General features: G+C 41.1%; 1 protein-coding gene across 4 annotated transcripts in view; it reads right to left on the reverse strand.

The window, feature by feature from the left end:
* Positions 1–1,929: 1,929 nt before the first annotated feature.
* Positions 1,930–12,170, reverse strand: part of LOC122873350 (echinoderm microtubule-associated protein-like 6) — a 49,603-nt gene continuing 39,362 nt past the window's right edge. For all 4 annotated transcript variants that reach the window (XM_044189974.1, XM_044189973.1, XM_044189972.1 and 1 more), the window contains 11 exons: positions 9,586–9,759; positions 8,844–9,052; positions 8,593–8,750; positions 7,428–7,542; positions 6,424–6,612; positions 6,109–6,281; positions 5,831–5,993; positions 5,459–5,562; positions 3,586–3,739; positions 3,361–3,461; positions 1,930–2,925 (listed from right to left, as the gene is read on the reverse strand). In XM_044189974.1, coding sequence (XP_044045909.1) covers positions 2,901–2,925; positions 3,361–3,461; positions 3,586–3,739; positions 5,459–5,562; positions 5,831–5,993; positions 6,109–6,281; positions 6,424–6,612; positions 7,428–7,542; positions 8,593–8,750; positions 8,844–9,052; positions 9,586–9,759 — 1,565 coding nt within the window. In that variant the 3' untranslated portion in view covers positions 1,930–2,900. The remainder of the gene's footprint in view (positions 2,926–3,360; positions 3,462–3,585; positions 3,740–5,458; positions 5,563–5,830; positions 5,994–6,108; positions 6,282–6,423; positions 6,613–7,427; positions 7,543–8,592; positions 8,751–8,843; positions 9,053–9,585; positions 9,760–12,170) is intronic.

Here is a 12,170-nt window from a genome sequence, read left to right on the forward strand (position 1 = left end):
GCGTTATTTTTGTCAGTTTTTTTCTCTCTCTCTCTGATGGAGCTAGGCTAGTAGTTTCTATCTGCTTTCTTTGTGCTAAGCTAAGCTAACCACGTCATGGACCTATCTCTGCACTGGACACAGAGATGAACCTGATATCCATCTGAAACATCTGACTCTGGAGAAGACAGACGACAACAGGATTTCACTAAATGTTTCTTTAGGCTGTAAACAGGTGGAGGAGGCCTCAGCAGCCATCTTGCAATAATAAAATAAAATACATTTTGTCCTACAAAGTGATGACATGGCTAGATGAGTCTGTTACAGATTGAGCTAAAGATTATCTAAAGAACACTCACAATAACAGCTAACATCTTTCATTTTACAAAATAAATCTGCTGTTGCAAACAAAACCAGAACCACCATAATATTAGCATCATTTCAACTGCATTTCTGGGGGGAAATATAAGTTAGAAAGCTTAATTTTGACGACAATATAATCTTTTAAGGGTATAAAATTATTGATGTTAAAATCTATAATTACACAAAATATCTTGATGTACAAAAATAACAGACTGATAGGAGGTGAGCAGAACACCACGACACAAAGTTAAGTCCATTATTGTCTCTACATGGAGTCCAAATGGGGAATGTATATTCAAGTAAAATAATGAATAAGTAAAATAATATGGGACCCAACATTGAACCCTGTGGGACTCCGGTAATCAGCCACAAGCTCTAACTCCATGAAAAGTACTGAAGCTTCACTTTAAATGAACTGAAAGGTACATTTCCTCCTTATCTGCTGTTGGAGGAGCAGGCCTCAGCCAATCAGAGATGAGAGTTTTACGTGGGCATTTACTTCAATTTCCTTGCACTACATTTTCAGTTTTACAGTCTTTATGTAGATGAGTTTCCAGTGGTCTTTAGTAAAGTACTGTCACCTGTGGATTAGTTTTGTGCTATCGTTTATTAAAAGGACCTTTAACAATTCAATCAAACTCTTTTAACTGTACACTTTTTATCTCTGACTGAGGCTGGTAGTTATCTGTAGACATGCTTCCAACCTTTTTGGGTGGTGACACCTTAAAATGAAGGGATGCTTTCTTGTGGTCCCTCGTCACCTCGATTGTTTTGTGTCTTCTGGTTCAACCAGAGTGGTTTTATATTTGCTTTATTTGAATCATTTTAAATTATTTATGAAATTATTAGTTATTCCCAAGAAAGAGATTAGAGGAAAGTTTGAAAAACTAACAATGTTGTGTAGCAGAAATATTTTTTTTCCTGCTTTCCTATCCTCGTAATAATGTCGTGACCGCTCGTGTTTCTTAGCCTCACAGGTTGGGAACCGCTGTTCCAGAGGAAACTGAATTTGACAAATCCAAAATGCTGAATTATTCATTTAGCATCCTACCTACATAAAACTTAATAACAGATGTTATCTTTGTGTTACATTTTGCTACAAGAACACATATTTTTGTACCAACATTATTTTCTTTTTAGATTTTGACGGAACAAAGAATATTTTTCCTCTTGTTTTCTTTAAATAATTTGAGGTGAAGTAAAATAATTGAGGAATTTGCAAGAAAGAAGCAACGATAAAGGGAAAGTCTGAAAAAGAATTAAAATGTTTTTCCCCTTGTATTAATGTTATGATTCATCATGTTTATCTTGTGATCCTTTGTGGCGGTCCCAACAGCTTGATCAAACTGAATTTGACAAACTGTAAAAGCAAAAATGCTGGATTTTACATTTAGCACCCTCTAACTACACTGAAAACACGTTGCATCAGATGTTAGCGTCACAGTACAGGTTTGGACACAGAAACACAAGTAATATGTTTGTGTTGCTGCACAGGTTCCTTATAGAACAGGTCTCACCAGATAAATAACTCAAAGCCTTTTGGTTGGTATTTCCCTTTAAATCCTGTTCAAACGTCCAGAAGCAGCATTCAGTTTCTTCAAGTTTTATTTCTACAGGAGACAAGTAACAGAGAGAAAACACAGCGCCATCTTGTGGACAGAAAAGGTTTAAAAATCAATGAAAATGTAATTATATTAAATATCTATTTTCTACCTTAAATATTATTTACTATTATTTAATTTCACTTTATTATATTTTGAGGTAGAATTCTTTAGATTTTTTTTTTTAACAAGTTTTAAACTATTTTCTATTTTCACACCTTCAATTTTAATAGCAGGCATCAAAGATCCATCTCTCCTCAATTCTTTTCTACTTCATTTTAGTACTCAGTGCGGCGAAATATACAGTAACTGCATCATCATCATCATCATTATCAGATAATATGAGATACAAAAACAATACAACGACAGTATTCATCATCCATACCTGTAAAAAGCCCTAAATGATCACGTTTCATAGCACCACGATTATAAATAAAGTTGTATCAAATGTTTGGTCAGAGTTTGTGAAAAAGGCACATACTGACAAACAAAAACACTGCTACATGAAACAGCTACGAGTTCTTTTAAAGAGGTTACTGTAAAACTGAAAAACTGCACTTTTCTCATGTTTTTGGATCTTTTTCGACAAATTCACCGACAAACGTTTGAACACAGAGACCTGAAATATAAACGGTTTAACATTAAATACACGTGAATGTACAAGAACTACGTCACAATAAAAGACAGAACCGTCAGCTCTGATTTGACTCCCGGCGGAGGAACAGAGCGTCCCGCAGCAGAAATATCACAAGTTTGAGTCCGTCAGCAGCAGTTAACAGTTCAGTGAAAGTCTGCAGATTTAAACGCTCGCACGCAGTTTGTTTTCAGAAATCTGTCCCGTGTGATTTCAGGTAAAGGGACTGAAGCGTCAGCAGAGGTGAGTGCAGCATCACAGGAGAGGAAGAAGAAGAGACTCTGATGGAGGATTTAGGTGGACTCCAGAGGTTTTTGGAGATCTCACTGACATTTCCACACAAATAAACTGAAAGGAAGAAACAGAAGAATTAATGTGGAGATAAACTGAGAGTCTGAATCTGTTTGGAACCAGAGAAATATAGTCGTTGTCTCTGGGCTCGACTGTGTTAGCCTGAACCCCTCTCACTGCTGTCAAATGACCAGAAACATTTATTCTTGGCACTCTTTTGTTTTTTGTTGTTTGATTTTAAATCCCTTAATGTGTGCGTTCATTAACTCAGCTTTGTTTTGTTTCTGTATGTGTGTGCATGAGGAAATTAATCATAAATATATTGCTTATGATTGTTCTGAATTAATAAGAAAAGGAGAACATATTTCTTATTTCTTCTGATCTCAGTGTTTTGACTGTTTCTCCTCCACACTGATGGATCACCTTCACTGACTGAACCAGAAGCTTCAGGCCTCGAATGAGCCTGAGAGATCTGGTCTAACTTAATCTCACCTGCAGTCGCTGCCACCGGCGCTGATGACGTACTTATCGTCACAGGAGAAGCGAATGTTGGTCACATGAGCAGAGTGACCAAAGTAACGCTTGTGTTTTGCCTGTAAAAGATCAGAAGGAGGTGCAAAGAGGTGATGAAGTGATCTGGTGGACAGAAATCCACAATTTTTTGTTTAAGACTTTCTGAAGACTTCGAGAATTTATTGTTATACAAAGTTCACTTACAAATTTTTCTGAGCATGGAAAATCAAAGAGCTTGATGAGCCCGAAGTCGTCTCCGGTCACCAGGTTGAGTCCGGTGTGGGAAACACAAGCACAGTTAACGTCTGCCTTCTCAGTGTTACGAGGCCAAACGCCGAGAACCTCGTCACCCAGGATGCTAGGAAAACAACACCACCGCAATCAATATGAGTGATCCAACAGCCTTATGTTTTTAAGGCCCTCTAATATGTTCCCTAAGCCTTAAAGTGTGTTCCCAGAACCCCACAGTATATTCTATAAAATATCTACAATATGTTCCCTAGACTAGACTCTATATTATCATACCCTGGATCTACAGTATGTTCTCTAGGCTCTTCAGTATGATTCTTAGCCCTACAATATGTTCCACAATATATTCCGCAGGATCTACACTTTCCCCAGGTTCAACAGTTGGTTCCCTAAGCTTTGTGTTATGTTCTTTTGCCTACACAGAATCTTTCGTAGGCTGTATAGCATGTTCCCTAAGCTCTACAGTATATTCCTCAGGCTCTATAATTAGTTCCCTAAGCTCTACATTTACTTCTTTAGGCTCTATAGTATACTCCCTAGGGTTTACAGTAAGTTCAAGACACTCCTCTATAAGAGATTTTTAATCTCAGTGAGACACTTCTCCTGGTTAAAATATGTTCCCTAGCCTCTATGGTACATTAAGTTGCTTAACATTATGTTTCCTAGGATCTACAGTTAGTTCCATTGGTTCTACATTATGTTCCCTAGGCCCTAGAGTACGTCCCCAAGGCTGTACAGTCAGTTCCCTAAGCTATTCCTACAGCTCTACAAGATGTTTCTCTAGGCTTTATAGATAGTTACTTAGACTCTACATAATGTTCCCTAGACTCTACAGTATGTTTCTTGCCCGTAGAGTATGTTCCACAGTATATTCCCCAGGATCTACGCTTGGTTCCCAAGGCTCCTCAGTATGTTTCCTCCTCAGTAGGCTCTATATTTAGTTCCCTAAGTTCTCAAGTTAGTTGGGGCTCTAAAGTTAGTTCCCTAGGGTTTACAGTTCATTCACTAGGTTCTAAAGTTAGTTCACTAGGCTCTGCAGTATGTTCCAAAGGCTCAACAGTATGTTTCCAAAGCTCTACATTTAGTTTGCCAGGTTCTACTGTATATTCCTACCAGTCTACAGTATGTTCCCCAGGCTCTAGATTATGTTCCCTAGGATCTACAGTATGTTTCTTGCCTCTATAATATATTTCATGGTATATTCCCCAGAATCTAAACTTGATTCCTTAAACCCTTTTGTATTTTCCTTAGGCTCCATATTTAGTTCCCTAAGCTCTACAGAATGTTGCATGGGCTCTATAGTTCGTTTCCTAGTAGCCTATAATGTTAGTTCCCTAGGCTATATGGTATGTTCTCTTGGATATACAGTGTGTTCCCTGGGTCCCAGGTTCTTTAAGCTCTAATGTTAGTTCCCTTAGCGCTACAGTTAGTTCTGTAGGCTCTACGATATGTTCCATAGACTCCACAGTTAGTTCCCTAGGGTCGAAAGTCAGTTTCCTAGACTCTACAGTATGTTCCCCTTGATCTACAGAATGTTCCCTAACTCCAATGTGTTCCCTGGGCTCAACTGATAGTTCCCTTGGCTATACAACAAGTCCTACAGTATATTAACACATCTCTATGGAAGGTTCCCTAAGCCCTTGAGTATGGGAAGAGTCCCTTGATTACAACTTGCACAGTGCCCTGAATAAAATCAACAGTTACCCCTGAGCTCTACAGTATGTTCCTTTGACCCGACAGTATGTTTCCTACACCATTCACCATGCTTAACCCATCATTCAGTATATTAGAGACTATGACCCATTTTCCATTTCATAGCCAGCCTCACCTGGTCCAGGTAGCCCAGGTGATCCTCTCAAAGACAGACTGCTCTGTGACAATCTTGCCCGAGGGAACTTCATGCACCTGCCGAGTGTAGGTGCTGGTGGATACCTGAGATGGAAATGAAGGAGATTTTACATTTTAGTCAATTCACTGATATATGATGCTCCCATGAAAGATTGTCACTGAGCTCAAAAGTAGCAAAAGCATCAGTTGCTACCTCTACCACATTACAAGCAGCCATTAGTAAAAGGTCAGAGGTCACAGCAACAAGACCACTGACAGTAATCAAACCTACATTTGCCCCTGACTAAACTGACCCGGTAGCCTATACCTGTGTCTTAATTCTACAGGAGTCTAGGTTTTTAGTCTTTTTAACCTGGATATGTTTGCTGTCAGCAGAGAAGTCGATCTGGATGACGAAGCCAGGGATGTCCTTACAGTAGCCAATCCTGTTAAGGGACGGCCCCAGAGAGAGGTCGTAGAAATCCACAGCACTTTCAACTGAACCCACTGCCAAGAAACGGTTGTCTGGACTGAACCTGAACCACAAGAAAACCACAAAAATATGTGTAGTCGATTGATATCCGACATAGACGTGTTAAAGGATGATGTCCTACAATATGTCCTGATATCTGTTAAAGAATGATGTTTTACCGTATGTCCTGGATGGCGACGCTGCGGTCTCTCTTCTTGCCCCAGACGGTGAGGGAGTTGACAAGCAGGACAATGAACTCTCCGTTCTCCATACCGATGGAAACCATCTCTCCATTGGGACTGTAGGAGGTGCACTTGGCAGGATGACCCAAACTCACCTTGTTCAGAAGTTTCTAACAGAAAAAAGGATAACAGAACATGTGAGTAGACAATTAAAATGTTGTACCACAAGAAAGCTTCAGACTTGTAGTGGAGCTAACCAAGCCCCCCCACATCCTCAATCCCAGTCTCCACCGTCAGTCTTCAAACTTGTACCTTATCAGCCAGGTCCCATATTCGGATGGTGCCGTCATCACTGGCGGAGATGAAGACATCTTTGAAAGGGTGAGTTGCCAAACCCCAGATCCCTCCCTGAGTGTGTCCGTTGATCATGGTGTTGGAGGCAGCATTCTTTTCTCCAACCTCAATGATTTCTCCATCTTTGGTTCCCACCAGGATTTTACCCTGGATCATCAGGGACGAAAGAGATGTGTCAGAAAGTTTGGGGTTGTTGTTCTAGCGATGTGACTCAATAAGACCATCTTACCTTGAATTGAAGAATTTATTTTATATTATCTTTATATTGTTTTTCAAACCACTATATTTTAAAAAAATCTCTGAATTTTATTATTCAGTGTACCTAAAATGTTGAAACTAGTTAACACAGATGTCTCATTAAGTACAGTATCTGTCCATCTGCATGCTGCACAAATGTTTTAAGCAAATTTTAAATAATTGGACAAATAAAATGTTTATCCAAGTGCGTTCTAACAGCTACTGTTCTGCAAATATTCTGACAAAGGTGCGACTGGGGGCCATCGTCAAAGTAACACTAGTAACTGCTCTATAACTGGAGGTAAATTGCCATAATGCGCTATTTAAACTCCATTTCATCCAACCCTTTTGTGCAATGCACTGAAAAATAATTCAAAACTAGCAAATGCACATGGATGTACTTTCATGGCTCTTCAAAATAAGTCGGTGTCGTCCCTCATTCGTCCAGGAGTGTTCTATCGTAGAAAAGGTTTCAGTCGTAGTCACCTGGACGCTGTTTTCAGAATCAAGACGTTTCGGCTCCCATCCGGAAGTTGGGAGCTGAAACGTCTTGATTCTGAAAACAGTGTCCAGATGACTACGACTGAAACCTTTTCTATGATTTCATGGCTCTTGTGTACATGACCAAGAAAATTGAAGTGTTTGTTGCGAATAACCACTGACTGCGCCAGTTTTGTCTTAATGTTGCATAAGAGTTTGGTTTTATTATCAGATCTGTCTCGTACCTTCCCTCTGCAGACAGATCGGACATTCTCCACCAGCTGGCCGGTCTCTAGCTGAAATGCTCTGCAGCGCTTCATCTCTTGATCCCAAAGCTTCACAGCACCGCCCTCTTTAGTCCTGTCAAATACACCAACAAACATCATGGTTTTATTTTTATAGACTTAATGCACTTCTGTCCTATGTATGATTTTCCCATCAAGACATTCCATGAGTGGTGGAGTCCCATCATGGATCTGCCTTCACTATGCCCTTTGCCAAACAGACACACCTGATCCTACCCTTCACTTGACAAATGGTGAGCCCATAACATTGTTGGGCTGTGGCTGAGTTGGGGGGCTCACATGGTCCCAGGTGGGACCCCAGGAAGATTAGCAACTGCTACCGCCATTTGAAATCCAACTCCACCCCAAGTCCTGGCTCCAGGAGTTGGTCCCGGTGTGTCCCTATTCCTGTCAAGATTCTTTCTGATCATCTTGAACCAAAGTCATGAAACAACCATTGTCTAGTCCTTCATCTGAGACCAGTTATTCTTTGGGGACCCTACCAGGAGCTGAGGCTCCCACAGCCACTGAGGCACACAAACACCTCCCAGACAAAAAAAAAAAAACTGTGATAAGCCTGTGAAGATCCACATAAGCTAAACCAGGTGCTTGCCTACCAGATCCATCCCCAGGCCTGGGTCCAGGAGTTGGCCCTTGTGTCCATAGTCCAGCCGCAATTCTCTCTGATCAACTTGATCAAAGCTGACCCTACCAGAGGCTGAGGGCATCACTAAGGCACACAAACATCTCCAGAACAAGATTGTGATTCAAAGATGGAAGATCTTATGTAATGCAATGTTATGCTAAGGTAAGGTTATACAGGTACTAGAACAATGAGAACCAGGTTGCAAAAGTCTAATACTGTCCTAGCACCCTCTGTCTATCCACTGTCTTTAACTTTCATTTGCTAGTGCCTCCTGTTGTGGTGTCTGTCATCCCTGTTCACTGGCTGTCTTCAGTGTATGATTGGCCTTCAACTTGTTAATAAGAAGTTACCAAGACAGATGTGTTGAAAGGCTGAGTGACCTGAGCACATGTGTGAATATGAAGGAACCACTGGTTTGTGAATTTTCATCACTTTTCAAACTTTAGCTGGGATAAAGCATGTTGATTTTTGGGTACTCACGGCCGTTCCTTCCCTCCAGTGACGATGAGTCCGTCCCTCAGGGTGGTGTACATGGTGAAGACCGGACCACTGTGCGCCTTCGCCACCACTCGTACCAGGATGTGCTCTCTCCATACGTACACGTCTCCGTTTATAGCACCGGTGAACGTCAAGTTGTTCTGGAGGGGACAAACACTGACTTAATACAAATTAATAAAAAAAATATTTTAAAAGGTTAGTCAGAATTAAGTTTTAAACAGTTTTTATCTTACAGCACCAAAGGCGACAGACAGCATGGTCTGCATGCGGCCGTCCTCCACCGAGCCGATCACTCCTTTCTTGTACACGAGTGAACCTCCGACCAGAGTCCAGAACTTGATGTGTTTGATTCCCACCGACACAAACTGGGTGTCAGAGTCTGGTCTGAACTCGACTACGAAGATCCGCTCAGCGTGGCCGCCTTTACTGGTCACCTTGGTGCCTGGCAGAAAGGTCAAAGGTCACTTTCCCACGGGATACCTATGTATGGTATATGCCGCAAGTTATGTTTTTTTGGTGCTGTTCAGGAGTCTTTCTGCCCCTTAGTGGTTGAAAATGTCTTAATGCACCTTCATGTATGAACACGAAGCAACCTTTTATCTCTTTGTGTTTATTAGTCACAAACAGCCAATGGCTGTGACAGTACACATCAGCTAGCTACCAACACACACCACCTCTGTGAATATGTGTGTGGCGTATAAATGTGTATCTGTTTTATGACCCTTCTTGCCCTGAATGTTATTATTCTTAACTTGCTCAGGTACTTTAATCATACTCCTCGCCTGTTGTCATCAACTAAATCCCTAAAAAGCTAAAATGATACTACTGCACCAGGGTATCTTGTTCAAGACACTATCCTGAGAGAACTCTACTGCCTCTTGTTCTTTAGTTGTGCGAGAGTCATTACATAATTTACCATTTTTAAATAATCGCACAGTTTTAAGTGATTTGAGAATATGAGATAAACCTTTGTACCTTCCTGCCACCTCCACACTGTGATGGTGTGTTCAGGCTCCACTCCCACAGACAACAACAGCTTTCCTGTAGCGCTAAAGTTGACATAGCCAACACCTTTAGCATGGGAACAGCGGAGGATGGACAGTGTCTGCTTGGTCATGGCATCCCACACATGGATGGATGGAGCAAGGCCTGTGAGAAGAGACCAGAAACATAGGAACCAAAGAACTGAGGGACCACAGAACCAAGGCATAAAGTAACCCAAGACCTATGGAGCCAAGGAACTGTGGACCCAAGGACCTAAGGTAGTAAGGTAGCCCTGGAACCATAGGACTTAGGAACCTAAGAACCATAGTATCAAGGGGCTAAGGAACTGAGGTTCCCTAGAACTGTAGAACTAGGGACCTAAAGTGCAAAGGTAGCCCAGGAATCAAGAAACCAAAAGACCAAGGAACTAAGGTATTGAGCAGCCAAGGACCCTATTATCCTAGAAACTGTGGAACCAAGGGCTTAAAACATTAAGATAACAAAGAAACTGAAGAACCATAGGACCAATGAACCACAGAACCAAGGCATCAAGTAGCCCAGGACCTTAGGATCCTGAGAACTGTGGATCTTGTGACCTATGGCCTTAAGGGAGCCCCAGAACCATGGAACAAAAGGACCAAGGAACTAAGGTGTTGAAAATCTAAGGGCCTTAGCATCCTTGCAACTGTGGAACCAAGGATTCAAGGAACAGTAAGACCAAGGAAACTAAGATCCACAGTAACACGGAGCAACTGCCAGGAACCGTGGAACCACCACGCAAGACTTTAAGGAACCAAAGGGCCAAGATTCAAAGGTAATGAGCAGACAAGGACCTGGGGAACCTAAGGCATCAAAGACCTAAAATAGTAAGGGAACCAAGGAACCAAAGAACAGAGGAACATCAGAAAATGGAAACACAGACTTAGAATCAAGGAAGCAAAACACCAAGGAACAAAGGAACCATTGGACTAAAGGAGAAATGGAACCAAAGGAGATGGGTGGTGATGCTGAGTATCAGGGAGAACGGGCTAAGATTCAGGAGTTGAGGGGGGAGATAGGCAAGTAGGGGACCAGTAATTAGACATCCTCTATTTAAGGATCATTCACTACTTCCATACTGTTGAGGAGTATTTTGGATTCAGAGTTGGGAAAATCAAAACTCCTTCTTTTTAACTCAATTCTGCATCCACACATTTACAGCAAACACTTACACCATTGGCCATGATCACATAGGACTCCTTTCGTCTGAAGTCTAAAGTCAGCGCAAATCAAGACGAGTCATGTTTTGGGACGATGAGTTGAGTCGTCGCAAAACAAATCAAATCCACCTGACAGGTTGCAAAGTCTCGAAGAGTAATAAAACTGCTGAAACCAAAGTTCTGAAAATGACTGAATAAAATGTAACAGGAACACAGAAAGGATCAACACTAACATCCAAGACAGATGGATCAGTATCAGTTGTAACTGAAAACTTTTCATCATCTTCTGCTCCTATCTCTTGTGGCGTACCCCAAGCCTCCATTTTAGACCCTACTGTATTTGCACTATATATGTTTCCACTGGGGTCTGTTTTTAGAAAATACAACATCCCACAACATTTCTACACTGGTGACATGCAGCTGTATTTCTTCTTAAATCTCTTTTACGTTGTCTCGAGGATATCAAATGTTGGCTAGCCAAAACATTTTGGTTAAACCAATTTGGCATTTTACAAAAAATCTCAATTATTAGTAGAAGCTTTTAAGAATTCATTATTTTATTATTTTATGTTTTTTTTAAAGCACTGCATGGACTGGCACCAACTTATATTTTCGATCCCCTTAATCTCTATTCGACATCCATCTGATTAATCTGATCAGTTATTCCTTGCCGTTCCACATTCTTCCCCTCTGGGGACTATGACTATCTACAAATTTGTATTGAAATCTGTTGAGTAGATGTCCTGCTCTGGACCAAGTGTTGGACAAGAAGTCCTATGTGATCATGGCTGTAGAGGGTTAATAAAACAGGATCAGTACATTCTGTCGAGCAGATAAAGAACAGTCATGCCTGATATTCATGCCCTGACATCCTCTGCATCAATACAATAAACCCGGGTCTAGCTTCTATAAGAACTCGTGTGCAAAAGCAGCCTCTGAATCACAGTCTTACCACGAACAGTACAGACACCACAAACAATAACGACCCAGGCTAGCTTGGCTAGTTTAACATGCTGATAAGAGGTGCTAAGCAAGGCTTTGTTCTTAGTCCGACTTGCTTTAGTTTCTCTACTGCCATGCTCACACTAATATGGAGAAATTTGAAAACACTGTTTACAAAAGGCTTTCCATCCACAGTAATGTTTTCAGATTTTTTTCTACATCCTGCGTCCACACTTCAGCACGAAATCAACAGAAAAACATTGAATCTCTTCTTCATCTTCCATCTTAATGGTGGCTGGCAAACAACTAAAATATCAGAGAGTAAGGGTTTATTCTTGACCCTGAGGACTGTAGTTTGACAAAATAATGTTAACTCACGGTCCAATTACTAGCTTGTTCCAGAGCTTTCAACCAAATCTCAGTCATTTCCGTGAC

Source organism: Siniperca chuatsi, linkage group LG3, assembly GCF_020085105.1.
Source record: "Siniperca chuatsi isolate FFG_IHB_CAS linkage group LG3, ASM2008510v1, whole genome shotgun sequence".
In the NCBI taxonomy this organism is placed as follows: domain Eukaryota; kingdom Metazoa; phylum Chordata; class Actinopteri; order Centrarchiformes; family Sinipercidae; genus Siniperca; species Siniperca chuatsi.